The sequence below is a fragment of the Sus scrofa genome, chromosome 7 (assembly GCF_000003025.6).
Source record: "Sus scrofa isolate TJ Tabasco breed Duroc chromosome 7, Sscrofa11.1, whole genome shotgun sequence".
Taxonomy (NCBI): Eukaryota; Metazoa; Chordata; class Mammalia; order Artiodactyla; family Suidae; genus Sus; species Sus scrofa.
In genome coordinates this window covers 46,857,927-46,880,958 of record NC_010449.5, presented here as the reverse complement: position 1 = coordinate 46,880,958, position 23,032 = coordinate 46,857,927, and the positions used below count along the sequence as shown (strand labels likewise).

Below are 23,032 nucleotides of genomic sequence, written 5' to 3'. Positions count from 1 at the left end.
AAAAAGTGCTGCAGAGGTTGCTTATCTGCATGTGAGCGAATTTGGGGGATTCTGAGAGCATTGCCAGAGGAGGCACAGGTTTTCCTCTGACAGTTTGGTGAGACAGTGTCTCAGCCCTGACTATAGAGACTAAGGAAGTATAGAGAGGGAAATAGCATTTCAAACTAACAATTTAGAGTACTTAGAAAAGTTACAGATAAGGAGGTAATATTCCTTAAATCAAGTTTATAAAAATAGACCCAGATCCCATATTCCACAGTGGAAAATAAACCCTGGTACCCACATTAGATAGTTTTTACATTTTGTTTTGTCTGACTTTTTTTTTCCCCCGTACTTACATAAACCAAGAGTTGGAGCCATTGCCCTGTGGTTATACTCTGGGTGTGGTCACAACGATTAGTCTTTATTTACCCTCCTGCTTATCTTGCATATTCAGATCTGTAAAGAATCTTAAAAATAAATATGTAGCCATTGATATCTTTGTTTCTTTAATCCTGTGGTATGAATTCACAGCTGCCTTGGCAAAAGTTCAGGCTAATACAAATAAAATGAACTGTCACTTAAAGGAGACAAGGAGAAATCTTGAAAGAGGGAGATAAAAAGGAAATGAGAGGGGAATCCCTGAAGCTTTAAAATAACCAGAAGAAGGAAATAACTAAAGGACTGTTTTGAAACTGTGAAACTGAGTTTAAGATGTAGGAAGAACGTAGACTTGTTCATAGCTTATACATTTGGTAGAAAGAAAATTGGAAGGAGAGACGTGGTCTTCCTTGTAATCACCTCATCAACGGTGGTGTTTATTCCAGGAACAAGGTCATAGATCCCTGATGAGAAGTGTGTTTGGTGTCTTTCAGATTGGGAGTCAAGGACTGCACAGCAAGCCTTTGAGCTTTCTCTTATTAAATTAGGTGTTGTCTAAGATCACAGTCGGTGAGGGAGGCTCAGCAGTAAAAACATCAAGTTATAGAAGAGAAACCACTTAGTTTGCATGAGTAACTCAGCTTTGTAAAACTGTGGCCTCATAGCAGATATAAAAATCTTTCGTGCCTTTCTACCCATAAGTCCAGGGCATATTTCAGACAGGATCGGGCGTGTTCAGGGTGGTATGACTGTAGACCATAGACCAGAGCGTCTTTCATCTGAATGGAAGCCCCACTGTTCTTTCTGCATGTCTTTCCCCTTGTCCCCAAGATTGAGAACCCCCATTTTCCCACTTACCAGCTTGTGGCTTTTTCCTCGTTGTGTAGAGTGTGCCCAGGCTGGACTCCAGTTTACTTGCTCAGGTCCACCCAGTAATGTAATATAGTTTGCATCTGCTAATCCCAAACTCCCAACCATCCCTCCTCTCCTCTGCCTTGACAGCCACAAGTCTGTTCTCTATGTCTGTGAGTCTGTTTCTGTTTCACGGATAAATTCATTTATGGAATGGCTGAATCTTGATACTCTTTTGTCTTTTAGTGGAGAAATTTTAATCCATTTTTATTCAGCATAATAATTCTTATTTTGGAATAATTTCTATCACCTTTGTGTGTGTGTGTATAAGTTTTCTTTGCTGTTTTTCTTTGTTTCCTATTTTCTGTTGGATAGACAGATAGAGATATAACTCCACTGATTGAAAAGTCATTTATTCTAATTATGTTATTCAGTAGTTTCCTGTAAGTTTTTCACACTCCCTGTTGACTTAAATGAAGTCTAAAGTGAACTACTGTTTCTACTCCTGAATAACACAAGGATCGTAGAAGATTTGGACTTAGAGTCCCCCATCTTCCGTGTTATTGGCAGGTGTGTTTAGTTCCACCTTTTTTCTGAGGTCAACAATCATCATTATTACAGCCCATGCTTACTTATTTTCTTTGTTCAGTTCGTCTGTGAAATCCTCTTTCCTTTGAGGTTCATGTTTCTTCTGAAGTGATTCCTTTTCGGTGAAGGGTGAACTCAGTCCCTGTTTGAGCATCATTTTATTTGTCTTTATGTGTTGGCTGTGTTTTAGCAGGGCATGGGATTAGATCAGCAGTTATTTCCCATCACTTTGCAGATTTATTCCAGAGAAGCCTGCTGCAGTCCCATTTTGTAGGTAATCTTATTCTTCCAGGTAGCTCTAAAATTGTTTTAAAAGTGTGTACAAGGAGTTCCTGTCGTGGTGCAGCGGCAGCGAATCCGACCAGGAACCATGAGGTTGCAGGTTCGATCCCTGGCCTCGCTCAGTGGGTTGGGGATCCGGCGTTGCCGTGAGCTATGGTGTGTGTGGCAGAGGCGGCTCAGATCTGGCGTTGCTGTGGCTGTAGCATGGGCCGGCAGCTGCAGTTCTGATTGGATCCCTAGCCTAGGAACCTCCATATGCCGTGGATGCAGCCCTATAAAGCAAAAAAAAAAAAAAAAGGGTGTGCCAGGTAGTCATCTGCTTTTATTTAGTTTCATTCAAGACGGCCAAGCTGAGAATGTATATGTTTCACTGATTTGGGAAAGTCCTCAGGAATCAACTCCTCTTCCTCCTCCATCAGCTCTGTCTAGAGTTTCTGTTAGGTGTGTGTTGGACACTCTCATCCTCTACCTCTCTCACCTTCTTTCATATTTTTTGCACTTTTATCTTCTGCATTCCTCTAATTCACTCATACTTTCAACTGTGTCTAATCTGTGGTTGTATCCAGTTTTAGTTACTGTACATCTCTTATCTCTGAAAGTTCACTGCTTTTTCCTTCTTTCACTCCATAACATGGAAATATTAGAGTTTTTTAACTCCATAGTTAGATATGACCGTGATCTCAAACTTAACTTTGCTATGTTGCTTTTTAAAATATTCTTTAAAACGTTTTCTTTCAGGGCAATGGGGCCCTACTACTGTACAGGACAGGGAATTGTGTGTGATTGGGTCACTTTGCTGTTCAACAGAAATTGAAGAAACATTGTAAATCAACTATATTTTAATTTTAAAAAGTTTTCTTTCAGCAACACCTGTGAGGTCATGCTTTTGGGAAGAATTATTATAGCTGTTAAATTTCTTTACCTCTTTAAAAACAAAACCAGGAGGGTTTGTTGGGTGTCCTGTGTGAGTATCCCAAGCTAGTGTTACTAGAGTCATCTCAGGCTGATGCATCTTCCCCACATAAAAAGACATTTTAAAAGGACTTGAATATAAGCTAACATCCTCTTTTCTGAATTTTTTTTTGGGGGGGAAACCTCAACATATAATTAGGCATCAGTGATATAGGAGTTTTTTCGGTGTCTCATGGAGGTAGCATTTCTGCATTGTGTTACCACTGTGGAAGATGGTTCTCCTTTTATTCACTTTGTTGCATTGCCAGAACAGGAAGTCAGTAGTTTTTCTTTGAATCTCCTCTTGAAAATTTCTGATGCCTCTGGGTTTTTTGTTTGTTTGTTTGTTTGAAATTAAAGTATAGGCGATTTACAGTGTCGTGCTGATTTCTGCTTTATAGCAAAGTGTCCCAGTCATACATATATATACATTCTTTTTCTGATTTTATCTTCTGTTATGTTCTATCACAGGAGACTGGTTATAGTTCCTTGTGCTGTGCAGTAGGACCTCATGGCTTATCCATTCTAAATGTGATAGTTTGCATCTACTAATCCCAAACACTCAATCCACCCCACTCCCTTCCCCACCCTTGGCAACCACAAGTCTGCGCTCTTTTGCCTCTTTTTGGGAGTTTGGTGGGAAGGGTGTTTTTGCTGGTTTTTTTTTTTTTTTTTTTTTTTTTTCCCCCAAAGGAATCATTAACAAATTTATGAGGTTCATTACCAGAAATACTATTTCTCATTTTTTTGCTCATGTTTTCCGCCCTCTGTAATTGTGGAGTCGACGATGGCAACACAGCTTCCCCGGTACCTGACAGCACAGCTCCCTGGCTCTGGCTTTGAAGGTCCTCGTGGAGCTGCAGAGCAGTTGCTCTGGAAACATATTCTGAACAGTCTTGTTGTTTCTCTTTCCTTTCAGGCTTTCCTAAAATAGACATGTTATTGTGGGAAAATTGGATTTGGAAAAACACTTTAAAGACCTGGCAAGTGGTTATTGAATTTTATCAAAAAATGATTTTGTTTACCAAAACACTTTGAAAAGGACATTTAGTCCAACCCTGCTTTTCCCCCACTGAACGGGGGCATAGAGAAGTTGAGGCTTTGATGAGATGAACACTAAAAAGAGAAGCCTGACCATTGCCTAAAACACTTCCTACTCTTAGTTCCCTTAGAACTGAAATTCCTTGCCCAGAAAGAAAGTTCTCTTGGGCGTGGAAGCATAGCCTTGGTTCCTTGCCTGTCTGTTTACCTGGCACTGCCCTAAGCGAATGCCTGCAGAGGGTGGATGGAAAGAAGAGGGCAGCCCAGATGGCCTCCCCTGAACCAGGGAACAGGGAAGGGCTGCTTTCCAGTAGAGGCGGCTTTGGCCTTCGTCCAGAGCCAGACCTAACCCCTCCAACTTGACCCCGCAGACCTGGGTAACTTGACCTTTGCAGCTGGTATAACAAAGAACCATGCTACAAATCCTCAACTAAAGCAGACTCAATTTGCAGAGCAGGAGTCCATGGGCAAACCGGAGATCTTTCTTTAACAAATTCAGAGGATGCTCTGGTGGATCTTCTGTACACAGTAGGAGCAACACCAGTTCAGACCTAGTTATGGGCATTCAAGGTTGGAACAGAAAGCAGACAGTTGGCTGGAATCAGAGCAAAGACTTGTGTAGTGCCTGCCTTCTGCTAACTCCCAGGCTCAGTGAGTGTTCATCACACTGTTGTTGTCCGCTCTGCAGAGGCAGTTCCTGGGGTGGACCTGGAATTTCAGTCCTTGTGCACCCCGCCTCTGAATACTGACTCTCAGCTTGGAGTTTCTCTCTCAGCTACCAACAGCCCTGTAAAATAGAAGTTGAGCTTTTCTTGTGGGGTGTTTGGAAGCAACCTGCCAGAAGCCACCTCTCAAGAGGCTGGAGGGTGAGAGAAAAGGACTGCCAGCATGAGAGGGCAGGGCCCAGGGTTCAGGGAAGAATGCCAGACATACCTGTGTCAGGCTGGGCTGAGGACAGGCTGTCTCTTTGTGCTTCATTTGTTCTGAAGCCTTCTCTAGTATACAGAGCCTGTCCTATGACTTCAAGAGTATTACATTCAGCTGTAACCCAAGGGTGTTCCTGGTCCTGAGGGGGAAATAACACTTTGGAGGTCACGGGTATGAAATTATCTTACTGGGCATCCTTTTACTCTGGACAGGAAAGATTTGAAATTCAAAACCACATGTTCAGAATTATCTGGTGGCCTAGCGGTTAGGGATCCAGCATTGTCACTGCTGTGGTGTGGGTTCAGTCCCCGGCCCAGGAACTTTTGCATGCTGTGCATATGGGGAAAAAAAATTAAAAAACAAAAAAAAAACAAAAAAAAAAAACATGCTTTGACATGGCTCTCTTCCATGGTAGTACTGCCAAGATTGGTCAGCTGAAGGCTGGAGGAAGAGGTACTTTTAATTTTGGAGCAGCTGATGGCTCATTTTAAACCAAACATTGCTGAAGATAAAGATGCAATGAAAGGTCTGCTTTTCCTTAGAGGTCTTTTTGGACTATTACCTCCTTTGGGTTCTTACAAAGGAACCAAAAACAAAGGTCAGAGGAGCTTGGAGGTGCTGTCAGAGATTGCATTTGGACCAAGGGTCATGGTTCCTGAGTACTGGTCCCAGCAGCGCCACCGAGGAGCTATGTAACTTTGGACCATCCATATCATTCTTGGTCTGCTTAATAAAAACATGAACTCGTATCAGGTCTAAAAGGTATACACTTGGGGATTCACACAGGAATAGTCAAATCTGTGAAGATGTCAGCCTCACACACGTTTGCTGGTGTTGCTTAGAAAAGTCCCTCTGGGAGGATTGAGTTTCAGCGTGGGTAACGCCTGCTCTCATCACCCTTCACACCGTTTCTGCTGATGGGGAAATAACCCCCTGGCTCATCGAGCCCTTGTCACCACAGCCATCAGCCCCTTTGGGAAAGGGGTCATCTTGTTCTTGGCATCTTGGGTTGTTGGGGTGAGTGACTGATCAGGGCCACAGAGGATGACATGTTTCTGCTTAAAAGTGTTTCAGATGACCTTGTTTCTTGAGATGCTTTCATAGCATTCCAGAAAGTGCCATAGAAACGGTTATCATGCTAAAGAATATATTTCATTTGTGGTTAAATTGTGGTGTTAGGTGAGAAAAGTCAGCTCTCCCCATCGGAGGTGATTCACTCTCAGAACCGCGTCATCCAGACACAACTGTGAGACTTGCTTTAATTTTCTTTAAGTGAAAAGAGGCATGAAACTACCTTTGGTTATTGAATTTGTCTCATAAGGAGAGAAGAAAGCAGCTAGGCAGGCTTTAATTATAGCTCTGCACATGCCCTGGCCTAATGAAAGTTTGCTTTACTCCAAAGAAGTTTGCCATAGTGTTGTGTATGTCTTGGTTGCTTGGGAAAAGCCAGGTAGGGTATCTGGTGCTCCCTCCATTGCTCTTGGAGTGGTCAGTGGGATTAGGAGCTGCTGGAAGTCATGGCCAGCTGCTCCCTGTGGCCTGATTTTCTATTGGACTGCTGTCCTGCCCTCCCCAGCTGATTCTCAGAAGCCAAGGTAGAGCCCTCCCCTCACTTGCAGGGCCTGGCCTTTGAACCGGCTCTGGGCCCTGGCTCTGGCTGCAGCGAGGTGGATTTCTAGGGACAGAACAGAGCAGTTCCTGGAAAGAAGCCAGGCCTGGCGAGGGCATCCATTCCTCTCCCGGCCAGGCCTTGGCTCTAGGGGCCTCCGGTATCTGTTACTCAGACCTGCTGTTTTCTTCTGACAAGACTTTGATACTGGCCACTCACTTTTACTAGGGGTGGCTGAGAATGAATGAACTTGAACTCAGGTCTTTGGTCCTCATGTGTGAAGTTAGCTTTCCCTTCTGAAGCCAAGGATGTTTAGGAGTTAAATTTTCCATGTTACCAGTATGACATTTGATGAGGACTGGTTTTCTCTTCTTGCACACAGACTGTAGGTGGATATTGTCACGGTCCAGCCTCATTAAAATACTTTCTCATATTTCAATTTCTCTGTTTGCAAAGTGTAAATGAAATAACGCTCCCCCCCCCCCCCCGCAAATACAACATTAGGCATAGATTTAAGGGACAAAAAGCAGTGCTTTGAAGTCTTTGTCAAATATTTGTTCAGCAGCTCTTGTGTACATGTCCATCCACGCACCTCCTCCCCCACCTTTTTGCTGGATTCTGTGGGTGTGGGAGCCACAGCCACCACCTCTGAGAGCTTGCAGAGAAACTTAAAGCCAGTGACAAAGGGCTTAAAGGAGCATAGGAGCAAATCGGGACAAGTCACAGCAGGAGTAGGGGTGTGGGTTCAGAGGCAGGAGCATGGGCTTTGGCTGGAGTGCTCAAGGGAGCGGTCATGAGGAAAAGAGAATTTAGCTGAACTTTGAAGGATGGCCAGGACTTTGGGGGTCCGTGTGTTCCGAGAGCACTGCAGTTGAAAGGACAGAGTAGTGACCATGCTTGTCCTCTGCACCAGGTTCCGTGAGATAAGGTTACATCATCTCAGTAACTTCCCGCAACTGCCTGAACAGGGAAGAATATTATTTTTATCCTGGTTGAGGAGCAAGGAAACTGAGGCCTAAAGAGATTGGGACCCCTTGCCCAAGGTCCCCTGGCTAAAGCTAAGCTTCCCTCAGCCACTGCGGGGAGGGAGTGCCATCTGGCCACAGGGCAGGCAGGAAGGAAGGCAAGGTCGTGCCTGCCTGCATGCGGGCCTAGCAGTTAGGGTTTCGATCTGAAGGCAGTGAGAGCCCCTGAAGAGTTCGATAGGCTTCAGTCCTCCTGAGGCCCCAGGGCCTCAGGGGAAGTGCGGAGGGGCAGCAGTGGGGGTGCCTGCAAAGAGCCTCTGCAGGTGGAAAGTGTGGGGTGGGCTGCGGGCAGTGAGAGGCCCTGAGGGACTAACTTCTGGTTCGGGTACCTGCTCTGTACTTCAGTGTCGGCCAAGCTCACCACCCAGCACCTTCATGTGAGTCTTTCGCCTCCAAGGACAGTGAGTGGTTTATACAGAGATTTTCTTCTTTTATGAAGGGAGGGGCAGATAGAATTTTAGGTTAACTACCTTAAGGACTCGAGCAAGTCCCACCTGGATTCCTTTCGAAAGAGGTTTTGGAAGACAAGGGGCATGTTCCAGAGAGTGCTTTCTGCGACCATTGAAAGACCCCTCCATCTCCTCCCACCTTGCAGGCTGAGGCTCCTGCACAGTTACAGGGAAGGCTTGGCCCCCTTCCCCAGAAAGCTGGTTCTTCCCCACCCCTGCCAAGGTGGACATTCATGAACACAGTCATCTGTACCCACAAACACTCTTACACTCTCACTCCACTTTAGACTCTGGCTTTGTATCTTGACTGTTGGAACCTCTGGTAGGTTGGCACATGCATATGGTGTTCTCAACTGGCCGTAACTTTGGAAAGTGGAATAAGACTGGAAAGAGAATATGTCGTCTAATAAATTACCCAATGGTCTGATCTTTCAAAGATAGTGTAGTGCAGTTTTGTGTGTGGTCTGGTTTTTAAAAATCTTTTTAGGGCCGCACCCGCCGCATATGGAGGTTCCCAGGCTAGGGGTCTAATCGGACCTACAGCTGCCGGCCACAGCCACACCAGATCTGAGCCGCACCTGTGACCTACACCACAGCTTATGGCAACGCTGGATCCTTAACCCACTGAATGAGACCAGGGATTGAACCTGCAACCTCATGATTCCCGGTCAGATTCATTTCTGCTGCACCACAACAGGAACTCCGCTTTTTAAAAATCTTAACATAGTGACTATAGAGAATGAGGACAGCACCCAGCTTCATCTTCTTGCAGAAAAAACCATCAAGGCCTAAGGGGATTAACTGGCATGCCCCAAGTCCTGGTCCTGGAAGGAGATGGTTGCTGGCTAGCCCTGGCCCTTCTGCTCCCCCGTCCTGGGTTCTTTTTGTCATAAAATGATCTGCTTTAAATCCCTGTGTTGGTCTTTGGCCACAAAAACCATACTAATGCTTAATGCTTTTTTCATGTGTACAAGGTGACAAAGTAGAACAAAAATAACAGAAAGGAAGTTGGTGGAAGGAAAGTTAGATTGAAGCAGGGTGTTGAGTGTGACTGCAGGACCCTGCTGGCTTTTATTTCTGAGGTCAGACTGTGTGGAAGTGTAACAGTTTGTCTTCAGACCCTTGAGCTAGTGTTTCCTGAGGGCATCTGTGTGGCCCCCTGGCCCCCACCCCCAGGACAGTGTTCAGCACAGGTCCTATGTCCCAGTTACATCTCTCTCAGCACTGATAGGTGAACCATTTCTTATTTGAATCAGGTAGCATGAAACCAGTGGTTCCCACTCCTGGTAGTACATTGGAATTGCCTTGAGAGCCTTGTGAAAGGCCCTATAAGCATCTGGTTTCACAGTCTGGGGCAGGCTAGGCCTTAGTCAGTATTAAAAGCTCCCTAGGTGAGCCTTTCCTGCACCTGGAAGGGGCACCATAGCTTGGAGCCAGTGGTTCTCAAACATCAGCTGTGTCAAAATCAACTGTGAAACAACCTGTTCCCAGACCTCTGGGCTTCACACCAAGAAATCTCTGGTTCGAGGTCTGGGGTGAGGCCTGCGATTTTGAATTTCTAGAGATCTCTGGGTGATGGTGATGCTGCTGGGTGGGGACCACACTTTGTAAACCACAGTATCGGATTCTCAAGGGTTTCAGGCATTGCATGTCTTTTGAGTCTCCACGTGGTGCTGACGCAGTGGATTGGGGAGCACATTGAGAATGACACTTGGTGGCCCAATGCCAGTTCCTTGTGCTGGGTCAGGCACAAGGTAGTCCACCTCAGATTTCTCCTCCCATGGCCCCACCAGGCCACCAGAGGGACAGCCACAGAAACACCTGAGAATGCCACGGCTTCAGAAGGAGGCCAAGAGCTGTGGGCCACGTGGGGAAAGGTGCATCTCATGGTGTCTGTCTGTCTGGAACATAGCGGAAAGGCGGTGTGGGTGTGCCCAGGGTGGTCACATCACACCTTCCATCTGGAACGTTGGAGCAGATCCTTAGGTCTTGCTTGGTCCATGTGAGGCAGCCGAGGCCACCCTGCCATTCTGCACCCCAATTCCAGGGTCCTCTGTGACACCACGGGGCCCGCTCTGCTGCGGGTGAGTTCTGAGAGGCGATGCAGCAACGAGAAATAGCAAAGAGGCAGAGGCTGGACTTGGTTACCCCCAGCATGCAGCAGTGCCTCTCTAACAAGGGTCTGGACCAGCATCAGGACCACATGGGGACCTTTTAGAAATAGGAGTTCTTGCCCCCCAGCCATCCGCCTTTCATCATGCCCTTCAAGTGATTCTGGTCAAAGTCTGGCTGAGTGAAAGCCTGTGGTTTCACCTGAGGTTGTGGCAGGCCAGGACCTGAGTCATGATCAGGATCTCAGAACTGGCGGGGGGCTTGTGACAGGCCCAGGGGAACTGAGGGTTCTGGCGAGGGGCAGCTTGGCAAAGCCAGGCCTCCAAAGGTGGCAGCCCAGAGTGCCTCTGGGGCCAAATCAAGTCCCTCGTCATCTCAGCTCCCCCCGGTTCATGCTTCTCTGTCGTCAAGGTTTTTGTGCAGAACATACTTGCCTCAGCACACCCCAAGGTGACTTTGCACAAGTTCTCAAACTAATGAAGTTTAATTGCATTAGAGCTTTTCCTGCTTCTGATTTTGTTGGTGATGGGCATTTTCCCTTTTTCTTTTTTTTTCCAGTTAGTGACGGGAGTATGGGAAGGCAAATACAACTTCTTCTGTCAGGGCACACGCAGTGGAGGAGAAGCAGATATGAAGGTACTGTCTCTCATAAAGAAATTGTACAAAAGACAAGATACCCGCACAGGTAATCCCTGTGGACATTTTATAAAGACTGTTAAAAGCCATGTGTGCACATGATATGAAAACTTAAACAGTGTGAAAGGTATAGAAGTGGACACTAAAATCTCCCTCTTTGCAAAAGTAAGTCCTGTTAACAGGTTCCAGGGAAACAGTATTTTCAGCATTTATTAGTATATGAGCTCTTTTTAGATAAACAAGACCATAAGGATGTCTTAAGTGCTTTAGTCATTCCTCCAAATGCCCTCTGAGTATGGTCTGGAGATTCCAGCTTCCGTTCTGGGGTGCGTTTTGTTTTGGGTTTTGTTTTTTTGTTGCTGTTTGTCTGTTTTTTGGCAGCGACCATGTGGAAGTTCCCCAGGCCAGGGATCAAATCCGAGCCGCTGTAGTGACAAAACCAGATCCCTAACCCACTTCCCCACAAGGGAACTCCTGGGTTTTGTTTTGGTTTTGTCTTTTTAGGGCCACACCTGAGGCATATGGAGGTTCCCAGGCTAGGGGTCGAATCGGAGCTGCATCTGCCGGCCTGCACCACAGCTCACAGCAATGCCAGATCCTTAACCCACTGAGTGAGGCCAGGGATTGAACTCGCATTCTCATGGGTTCTAGTTGGGTTTGTTAACTACTGAGCTACAACGGGAACTCCCTGGGTTTTGTTTTGAATAAAAGGCTATGGTCCACTCTCAGCGGAGCAGTTATTTCCTTAGAGCCCATGTGGCATATTTAATTGGGGAGGACCCAACGCTGGATGTCCTGTTTCCTTTCCTCCTCTGCTTTATGTCCTGCCACCTGCCCCAAGCTGGCTTCTGAAATCAGAAGTGCCTTTTACACGGTCTTCCTCCTCCAGTAGCTCTGCAGGCTCCTTCCAGAGGGAGGAGGCAGCCTGCAGGGTTTCGTTAGTCATGAGGGGTGGCCCTTACAAAGCTTTCCCTGTGGTCACTTCAAGCCCCCTCACCTTGGTGTTTTGGTTAAAGCCATCACAGAGTGACTGATGCTCCCAGCCACAGAGAGGGGAGTGGGGCGGGGTGCCTGGAGCTGGTGGAGCGGTGGGGCCCTTGGGTGGAGAAAAGCTGTCAGGAGACTCTGACGGCCCCTTCCTCCTAGATCATCCGCGTGCTCTGGTGGTACTACTTCTCCAAGCTCATCGAGTTCATGGACACCTTCTTCTTCATCCTGCGCAAGAACAACCACCAGATCACCGTCCTGCATGTGTACCACCACGCCACCATGCTCAACATCTGGTGGTTCGTGATGAACTGGGTCCCCTGCGGCCACTGTGAGTCTGATGTCTTTGGGGACAGGTGTGAGCACATAGGCTGAGTTTAAACTAAGGCTTTGAGAGAAGGTGTTGCTTCTGTAGATTTCTAAGTCAGGCATTTATACTTGGTGTCTGGGTTGCTTTTAATGATAGTCTGGCCTTTGTGCTCAGCAAGCTGCCAGAACTTTTTTTTAGGTTGATGCACATCCTGTGCTGATTTGGCAAGATGAGGGAAAGGCCAGAGTCCCAGAAGGGGGACGTTAAGAAATCAGGACCGGGAGTTCTGTCATGGTTCAGCAGAAATGAACCTGACTAGCATCCATGAGGACACAGGTTCAATCCATGGCCTCGCTCAGTGAGTTAAGGATCTGGCATTGCCGTGGACTGCAGCGTAGGTCACAGACACAGCTCGGATCCTGCATCACTGTGGCTGTGGTGTAGGCCAGCAACTACAGCTCCAATTCGACCCCTAGCCTGGGAACCTCCATATGTTGTGGAAGCGGCCATAAAAAGACCAAAAAAAAAAAAAAAGAAGAAGAAAAATCAGGACAAGAGTTCCTATTGTGGTGCAGCGGAAACAAATCCAACTAGCAATCACGAGGTTTCAGATTCGATCCCTGGCCTTGCTCAGTGGGTCAGGGATCTGGCATTGCCATGAGCTATGGTGTAGGTCGCAGACTCAGTCCTGATTATGAGTTGCTGCATCTGTGGCTGTGGTGTAGGCCAGCAGCTGTAGCTCTGATTCAACCCCTAGCCTGGGAACCTCCCTATACCTCAGGTGCAGCCCCAAAAAGCAGGGGGAAAAAAAAAAATCAGGACAGAGTTCTTGGTCATTGAGGGCAGCTGTTCCAGTTTGTTTCTAATCCTTAGAAGAATACAACTTGGAAGATGTTTGACTGACGGGGACAGACCAGGAAGATGGACTCTCACCATGAAGTGGGCGCTGGAGAACTACACTTCAGCTCTCGTACCTCAGGGAGTCTGCGCATATTCTGATAGAGTGACCCTCACGCTCCTGAAGTGTGTTTTGCTGGACAGCTTTTGCAGCAAGCACTGACATTTAACGTAAATTCCTTAAGAAGGATGTGTGTGGTTTTTGGAAAGCTTGTGGTCTGATGTGTCCTGTAACTTCCAGAGATTGAGTTGTCACCATCAGGTTCAGCCTGGGAGTTCTAACATGTCCCAGTCACAGTTGCCGTTCTTCGTCACCAGCAGGTTAGACTGGGACCCTCTGAGTCTGTTCACATGCTTTCCCCCTAGGATAGCACTGCCCTGGTTAACTTGGCTCACCAGGATTCACACAGGCAGAGAATTTTAGAATCAGAAAGGTCTTTCCAAGTTTAGCTCCTTCCAGTTTGGGAGGAAGTTAGGATGGTAGATGGGTTGGTAGAACTCACATCCCACAGCTGTGGATTAACAGACTCAACTTTCTTTTTTTTTTTTTTTTTTTAAGGGCCGCACTCACAGCATATGGAGGTTCCCAGGTTAGGGGTCGAATCGGAGCTATAGCTGCTGGCCTACACTACAGCCACAGCAACGCAGAATCTGAGCCTCGTTCTGCAGCCTACATCACAGCTCACAGCAATGCTGGATCGTTAACCCACTGAGCAAGGCCAGGGATTGAACCTTTGTCCTCGTGGATGCTAGTCAGATTTGTTAACTGCTGAGCCACGACGGACACTCCTCAACTTTCAAATAAAACAGCGCTTTCCCATGTTGGCAGAGGGCTTTAAATGTCAAAGATCCCTCAGGATGACAGGACAGATCATTACCAGCCCCACTTGGCCAATGAGAAGCAACCAAAGAATGGCCATGACTTGACAAGGTCACACAGCCAGTTACTGTCATAGCCCAGGGTGGACATTCATTCCCTGACCCCAGCCTGGTGCATCTGATCACACATGGGAGGCCAGGGGCTTTGCTTTGTTGTTCACCATGGGGGTGGAGGACAGAGAGTCTGAAAAGAGAACTGGTGGCCTGCTGGAAATCACACATTGTGACAAATGATGGGTCTCTCATCTGTAAGGAAGGAGGCTCAGGACCTGATTATTGATGAGAATATATGGCTTACACACTGCCATCCTGGGGAATAACTAAGAGAAGGCTTTGAAGGCCTCTGCAAACCTTAGCAGGTGTGTTTGTAACTTACTGCCATCAGCTGTCCTCCCCACATCTTCAGCACAATGGGTGGAAGAACTTGGGCGGCTGCCTCGGGGAATGGATGGGGGCCTGGCAGCCATACCTCAAGGTGCCTGAGTAGGGCAGGTGGGCTCCTGAGTCCCCTGCTGGGTGCCCAGCTGGCAGCTGTAGCTGACCCCAGGCTCAAAATGCAGCCCATCAGCTGCCTGCCCAGATAGAAGTTTAATGCCAACTGCACCAAGTGCTGGTGGCTGTGGTATTTGCCAGCCCCATTTGAAAACATCTTGGTTTTGGTTTTTGATTTTCTTTACCTGTTATATATAAAATATTGATGTTGCCTCCTCCTGCATTCCCTCTGTTCCTGCAGGTTATTTTGGTGCCACACTTAACAGCTTCATCCACGTCCTCATGTACTCATACTACGGTCTGTCATCCATCCCTTCCATGCGGCCGTACCTGTGGTGGAAGAAGTACATCACACAGGGGCAGCTGGTGAGTGCCCCTGCCTCTCTCCCCAGCACTTGCCACCTGGGGGCTTCCAAGCTCTTCCTGGGCTGCGCTTGCTGCCCTCCTGGCTTCGCTGTTGTTTGATCGCACCTAGGCTATGCACCCCAACCCACTTCTCTCTCAATCCAGTTAAACTCCTTCAAGTGAGCAAAGCCAGGAATTCTGTTCATTTCATTCGATGGAGAGAGGGTGCCTCTGGTTGAACTGGTTCGGAGCAGGGACTAAAATCTGATCTCCTAACTTCAAGTTCAGCCATTGTTTTTAGTTGGTGCACAAACCGTATGTGTACATATGTGTTCTCTAATTATCATCCAAATCCAGGATGAAAGCTCAGCTGTGTTTCTAGGACTCTCAGGAGCATGAGCACAGGGCACTGGTGGCTTATTAGGCAGCCAGGATGCAGGTGCCCGGTGACCTCACAGCCTGTGGAGGGAAGGGGACGGCACTGCCACGTCTCAGGTGCCAGGGCCGCCCAGCAGCGGTTCGCACTGGGTGGTTATTTCTCTCCATCCTCTTTTAAGCTTCCCTCAGTTGTCGGTGTATTACACACCCTGTTCCGCCCTCCTAATTTCTTTCACAAACTGATGATTAATATTGTGACTACTCATGTTAAAACCCCGGCATTTGTAGAGTTTAGTACATGCCAGGCAGTTGTACTAAGTCAGCAGTTTTACATGGATTGTTCTAGAAGCTTGACTGCGTGTCATTATCTCTATTTTGTAGATGAGGACTCTGAGACATAAGCCAGAGCTAACTGACCTGTTGATATTAGATCCTAAAATCCTTAGCCCTGGCCTGGCCTTATTCCCACATTTTTTTTTTTTTCCCCCTGAAGAAACAAAGTCAATTGTGATTTCCCTCCAAGTCAATTGTGATTTTTCAATATTGAAAATAACCTAGGGGAAAAAATTTGAGATCTTCTGAGCTGCTTATGTGCTTGGCGTTTTTTGTTATCGCCTCTTTGCCGGCTGCTATACAGTCCTAGTTAATCTTCTCCTCACCCACCTGTGAGGAGGAATAATTGTTCTTTAACCTCCTGGTTTCACTTGAGCAGAAATGATGCTGAGGTCGATTTACACTATGCAGCGCAGCTCTGCAGAAGCAGAAATTAGAAGAACAACCTGGAGAGTTGGTTTCCCAAGGCTCTGCCCTTTGAGATGGAAAATTGCACCCAGTTTGCCTAGATTTCTTCTAAGCACCATTCCTAGTTCCTTCTCAGTCTAGAATACTTAGCTTCAAAAAGGAAATAAAACACAGTTCCCTACGTAGAAACACTAGGAGGTGGGCAGAGGCCCCCTGACCTGTCACTCCTCTTAGAGATGCCCCTCCCCCGCCTCACCTATCTTGACCCTCTCCCTGTTGCCCCAAGCAGTCCACCTGCTTTTCGGGATATACTCATCAGAAGTAATCCATGGGAGGTCCCGTTGTGGCTCATCAGGTTCGATCCCTGGCCTTGCTGAGCGGGTTTAAGGATCCCACATTGTCGAAAGCTGTAGCGTTAAGTCCCATACGTGGCTTGGATCTGGTGTTGCCTTAGCTGTGGCTCTGATCCCACCCCTAGCCTGGGAACTTCCACATGCTGCAGCCCTAAAAAGACAAAAGGAAAAAACTAATCTATGGAATTAGCATTATATCCCAGTAAGAGCGTAACTCTGTTTTCCAGCCTCAACTTTCACCAAACCAGAAGGTCCACAGATAAAGGTGGAGAAAGTGTCCCATGGGACTATACATCTGTGGGGATGTCCCTGATCCCCCTTAACATTCAGCCTACACCCCTTCTTCCTGGAAAAAGAAAACAAGCAAAAAACTCTTGTATCTCTTACACTGTATTAAGACAGCATGTGTGTGTGTGTTGGGTTTTTTAAAACAGGTCTTTTTTTAAACACGTCTTTTTTTATATTGAGATATAAATAGACATAGAACATTGCAGACATTTCAGGTGTACAACATAATGATTTGATACACCTGTACACTGTGAAATCTTCAGCCATCTCATCAGATTCCACATACATAGCACAGTGTTGCTGGCTATTCCCTGAGCTTTAGAGAAGGTGGTTCCAGTAGCTGGAAGGGGAGGGGGCATACACATAAGACAAGTACAGATGGATCAGTAGTTTGGGATGTGTTCAGTACAGGCACCACTTTTTGAAGTGATTTCTGTGCCTCCAGAAAGGCTCAGTGTTTATTCCCAAATTCGGGGGTCGGGGGTGGAGTGGTGTGTGTCCCCTCCTCCACTGTCTTGCAGGCTGCTTGTCACGGCCAGGCTGCTAAACTGTGTCTCCCCTTCCCCCAGCTTCAGTTTGTGCTGACCATCATCCAGACCAGCTTCGGAGTCATCTGGCCGTGCGCCTTCCCTCTCGGCTGGCTGTACTTCCAGATCGGGTACATGATCTCTCTCATCGCCCTCTTCACAAACTTCTACATCCAGGTACATCTCACTCTTTGGCGGTGGCTGGGATTGGGTGTCTCTGCAGCCAACGCCCTCATCTGTTCGTTTAGGGGGCACTGCCAATGTAGGAAGTGCCAAAGTCTGTCCAGGTCTCTGGAGACCTAGGAGTGGGCCTGTGCTGCTTCCCTCGTGGCTGCCATGCCACGCCATAGGTGGGTCTCATTCCAGGTCTCATGGCCCCACTGCCTTGAACTTTGGGGCTAAATTAAATGCATCACAGTCCTTAGCTCTAGATACAAACCTGCCCTCTGTCCTGGTTTTCTTACATTCCACTGCTCAGGTTTGGGGGCATGATTTCTTCCCTAGTGTGTGATGTGATTGAGGTTTTTGCTCACAGATGGGTCTGTTTAGGGCAGGTTAACTCCAGGGGAACCTGACCTTTTGTGGCTGCTGCTAACTCTCCTGCCTCCCATCAGCCCTGAATCTCCTGTGTCCCTCTCCATGAGCAGGGCCTGGCTGTGGGAGCAAGGGCAGAAGCCCTGATGCAAAGCTGAGTCGCAATGAGCAGCATGTTTGCCCCTCCCCTGCACCCCCTGGCGATAGACACCTTTCCCCAGACACACTGGGCTGGCGGGTTTGAACTGCGTTCACATCCTGCCAGCCTGGTGGTTCATGCTGCACTTGGGGCAAGACCAGGAATGAGGGAGATTAAAGGATAGGGCCCAATGAAGATGAAGTCACCCCTGTTTTGACTGCTCCTAGAGCCGAAATAGTTGCTGAAGTCACAAGCCAGTTGTGAAGGCAGAGGATATGAGTGACAGGAGGAGGTACTGCAACGGGAGGGGTTAGTTTGGCCACAGAACCTCTCCCTCTGCAGTCCGAACACTGGAAGGGCAGAGCTAGTGAAGTTTAAATTGCGCTTTCTATCTAACTCTCAAATAACATTCCTGCTGCCGCCTGCCCTGATTCAGTGACCTTACTCCGGTGGAGCCTCAAAAAATGAAAGGGTGATTAAAACCAGTGGCATTTTGCACTTTCCTGGTTGCTTGGCCACAGGCGTAGCTTCCTGCTGCAGTAGCACTGGGTCCCAAAGGGAGCTGCATGTTAGGGGTGCAGTGGGGTTCCTGGCAAGGCTCCCACCTGCCCTTCCGTGTTGCAGACCTACAACAAGAAGGGGGCCTCTCGGAGGAGAGAGCACCAGAAGGACCACCAGAACGGCTCCGTGGCTGCCGTGAACGGCCACACCAGCAGCTTTCCTTCCCTGGGAAACAATGTGAAGCCGAGGAAGCAGCGCAAGGACTGAGGTCCGAGGGTCAACAGCCTCCGAGCCGCGCCGTCTGATTGTAAGCACATGTGAGTTGTGCCCAATGCTCGTTCACAGCTGCTGTAACTAGTCGGCCTACAATAGTGTGACTCCCGTAGGACCTCTTCCATCAGTTCCAGACCCCTAGAAAACGTAGACAGATTATCCAGGTAGGCATAAGAGTTTTAACATTTCTGGGCTCTCACCGCCCCCTGCGCTAGACTGTGGAGGGAGGGTTGTGGTAGTACACGACACTGCTGTTGCCTTATTAGTTATAACATGATAGGTGCTGAATTGTGATTTACAATTGAATAACACTGTAACCCAAACTTTTTTTTTTTTTTTTTAAACTGTAGAATCATGCATGTGATTGTAAATTTGTATACTGTTGTTACGAGTAGTGAAACACACATGCCTTAACAATATAAAAAAGCAGGGCCCAAAGCTTATTAGTTTAAATTAGGGTATGTTTCAAATTTTTTATTCCTTAATAGCTCCATTCAGAAACAAATCAGACCGTGATTTCTGAAGCTATCATGTGACGCATAATTTCAAGTGACTTGTGCTTGTGAAATCGGCACCTTCGGTTTTGTAATATTGGCTTTAAATCAGGCAGGCTCAAATCTAGTGGAACAGTCGGTTTAACTTTTTAACAGATCTTATTTTTTTATTTTGAGTGCCACTATTAATAATGTAAAAAGGGAGGGGGTTCTCAAGCAGTCTTGATGAAACTTAAATATATATTCTTTGTCTTCATGATTTTAGGAAGTATGTAGGATGAGTAGGCCATTTTAAATTTCTGAAGTGCTAAGTGTTTTTATACAGGAAACAAAGCCCATTTGCTTTCCTCTCACGAGAGAAGGTATATACTTTTCAAAAGAGATGACTGAATTGGAGCAGTGGGGAACTGGTTGCCAGGGTCCAAATTTGAATTGATTTCTGTACTGCTATCTGTTTTGACACAGACTTCCTTTGAAAATGTGCCTAGCTTACCAAAATGAATAAGGGGGTGGGGATGGGGTGGGGAGGACCTTAAGAGAATTAAAGGTAAAATTAAACAGAAAGCTGCAGCAGGAAAGAACTGGGGAACTGGATAGAGCTGGTTTGTTTAATGTAAATCTGATAGCGCCTGTATTTTTTATTTTCCTGCTTAGCATCTAAAGATTTATTTAGAAATGCTTGTTTAAAAAAATAAGACTGCTTTATCATAAAATCATGTCTCATACCCTAGAGGCATTGGTCAAACAGATGAGGATTGTTGTGTGTCATCTTAAAAGTATTGGAATTTAGTGTCTGAATACCTTCTCCATCAAGGGCAAAGAATGTTTCATTGAACCAGTCATGACACATCTGAGAACGTCATTGACAATGTATAAATTAATTGTTGGTTTGATATTTATGTAAATACCAGTTTATCATGCTTTAATTTTGCACATTCATATTATAGGGAGCCAGTTGGTTCTCTTAAGTAGTCTTGTGGGTTTTCTGTTTGGAAGGAGTCACAGCATCTGTTTACATTTACCTTATCAAATCTAGAATGTGTATATTTGTAAATGTATGTCTTCCTGGGTACTAGTTTGCGAATGTCTTTACATATTTCAATACCGAAATTATAACATTCAATAGTGTGCTGTCAAAGTGTGCTTTAGCTCATCTGGATATACCCACAATGTTAAATAATGCCTAAACATTAATCATTAAAACATTTTTGATTACCTGTGCTTGGTTTAACATTGTTTATATGCTGCTAATTCTGAAAGACTAGAGAAAAATCCACTTTTCTCCAGCCTCTAGGAACTCACCCAAATAGATGTAATGAATTCATTTGGCAGGTTACGTTGTGGCTCAGCTCACATTCGGAGGGGTGTAGTAGGACATGGTGGCTGTACCTTTCTCAAAGCCCGTCTCGGTTCCCCTACTGAAGGCCCCAGCTCTCACCTTTTTCCTTCCTTCCTTCTTCTTTTCTTCCTTTCCCTTCCCTTCCCTCCCCACCTCTCTGTTCCCTCCCTCCCTCTCCCCATATCTCCAGGCTGTTGGAGTTTCCTTCCCAGGTCTAGACCAGAGATCTGTACATTTTCCCTGTAAAAAGCCAGAGAATACATATTTTAGGCTTTGCAATCCACACTGCTCAGCTGCCTTTATAGAATACAGAAGCAGCCACAGATAATATGTATGTAAGTGGCTGGGTTCCAACAGAACTTTATTTGCAGAACCAAAGGCCTATGGCCATACGTAGTTCCCTGACCCCTACTCTAGAGTAATGAGGACCCAGCTCTGTCACTTTTCCAAAGACCATTTCATGCCCCAGATCCTGCTCTCGCCTCCCCCAGGCACCCCCATCTAACTTATGGTCGGTCCACATCCACAGTATCCACCGTGGTACAACATGGTCCCCACTGCAGGTCTGACCCTGGCTTTTGAGTGCCTTCTAGTTGGTCAATATCACCTTTAAAATGTCCTCAGAAAATGTAGTTTGGGGGAATATCGTCTGAAAAGTACAGGGGACATCTGGGGTTTGGTAGTGATGCTTACTCACATCCTTGCCCTGCCTCTCTGAGTCCAGAACAAATTGAAACAACATAGAAACCGAACTAATGGAAATCACAGTAGCTCATTTGTCACTGGATGACTGGATCGGTGACACAAAGACCACATTAGGGCTCTCGAGTACTCTGGCTGATGACCCTGCTCATGTGTCAGAGTTGGCGCTAGCACTCCAGTTGGTTTTTGGTGGCCCCTGGTCTGTGGGTCTGGTGATGAGCTGATTATTAAAATGCTTTCGGAGTTCTCATTGTGGCTCAGTAAGTTAAGAACCCAACACAGTGTCCATGAGGATACAGTTCAATCCCTGGCCTAGCTCAGTGAGTTAAGGATATGGCGTTGCCATGAACTGCAGCGTAGGTCGAGGATGAAGCATTGATCCTGAGCTGCTGTGGCTGTGGTGTAGGCTGGCAGCTGCATCTCCGATTTGACCCCTAGCCTGGGAACTTTCATATGCTGCAGGTGCAGTCTTTGAGAAAAAAAAAAAAAAATTAACTATCTGCCCTGGAATTTACCAACCTTAAACTACAAGCTCCTTTGCAGGGTCAGGTTCTGTCCAGATGGCCTTGCTCTGATGCTTAGTAGTATCCACAGATCCTGGTGATCAGAGAAGTGGGGGGCGGGGGGTGGGGGGAGGTAAGAGGGCTGGGCAAGGCCAGATGTGTTCCCCCCCCTTTCTCTCTCCTGTATGCAAATGGAAGAGCAAGCTCACCCACCTCTATGAAGAGAGAAGGATTCCATTTCCCCTCTTGAGCAGCCTTGCCATTTATAGGAAACACAGTGTAGCCTAATGTGAGAAGCACAGCTTGGGGCTACCACCTTGCCTGGTTGGAATCCTAGCCTGTGACCTTTAACTTGACCTCAGTGTTCCCATCTGCCACATCAGAAAAATGTTAATTTCTGCATTACGGGAATCAATTAGGAGAGTTAAATTGATAAATACATACAAAGCTCTTGGCATTACCTCCAGTACAGCGTGCACTGTATGTTAGCTGTTACCTTCCACCCACCCCACTGGTGCCTTTAAAGGATCAGCTACTGTTTTACTGTTATTTCCTTGGTTGGTGGCTCTAGCAATCCTGTCAAAAAGGAAGTTCATTTCACAGGAAACTTGTTGAATCAAGAGTTGAAAAGAAACCAGCTGTTGGGAGTCAGAGCACAGGCCATCTATAGTCCAGATTTTGTCAGAGTTTTACGTTAAACTCACCATTTTGGTATTTCTGGAATCTGCTCTCTATTTCCTCTTGGGAGGACAGAGCATTGTTCCTCAGTCTCTGGTCTCCTGTTACTTATTATCCCTCCCCAAGCCCTGACAGCGGTCTTGTGACCCCGTCTGCAGGCATGGGTGCACTTCACCTGAGCTGATCTTGAACAGGAGTCTCCCGCTATCCCCACATCAGTCCTAGACTTCACCTCCTATGCAGCTGCTTCTCTTCAACATTAATTTGGAGAATGTTGTCCTTGGTAGAAAAGATGTCAGCAAAATAGTGGTTTGCTTTCTGCTCTCACAGTAGTGCACCACCAGCCACTAGTACTCATCTCCGCCACAGTTTTTTGTTTGTTTGTTTTGCTTTTTAGAGCCTCATCTGCAGCATATGGAGGTTCCCAGGCTAGGCGTTGAATCAGAGCTGCAGCTGCCAGCCTGCGCCACAGCCACAGCAACTGCAACATGGGATCTGGGCCGCAACTTCAACCTCCTCCCCAGCTCATGGCGATGCCAGATCCTTAACCCACTGAGTGAAGCCAGGGATCGAACTTGCATCTTCATGGATCCTAGTCAGGTTCGTTAACCACTGAGCCACGAAGGGAACTCCACCACTGCAGTTTTAAAACTCACCGTGGGCAGCCCAGGAGCTTCTTTTTCTCTCTGTTCCAGCATATGTATGACACTCACCCCAAAGGGAGAAAGTTCCCAGGCTGACTTTGGCCTGTGCCGTAGTTTGCTTGTGATGTTGCGCCTGGCTGGTGACCTCAGGTTGTGGAAGACGGCTTGGGCTCCAGGTGGGAGTTGGAGCAGAGTG

The 23,032-nt window shown here is 46.9% G+C and overlaps 1 protein-coding gene across 2 annotated transcripts in view; it reads left to right on the top strand.

Annotated features, from left to right (window-relative positions):
• ELOVL5 (ELOVL fatty acid elongase 5) overlaps window positions 1–20,191 on the top strand; it is a 72,178-nt gene extending 51,987 nt beyond the window's left edge. For both annotated transcript variants that reach the window (XM_021098831.1, XM_021098832.1), the window contains 5 exons: window positions 10,755–10,832; window positions 11,979–12,150; window positions 14,639–14,763; window positions 17,072–17,206; window positions 18,327–20,191. In XM_021098831.1, the coding sequence (XP_020954490.1) occupies window positions 10,755–10,832; window positions 11,979–12,150; window positions 14,639–14,763; window positions 17,072–17,206; window positions 18,327–18,470 (654 nt within the window). In that variant the 3' untranslated portion in view covers window positions 18,471–20,191. The remainder of the gene's footprint in view (window positions 1–10,754; window positions 10,833–11,978; window positions 12,151–14,638; window positions 14,764–17,071; window positions 17,207–18,326) is intronic.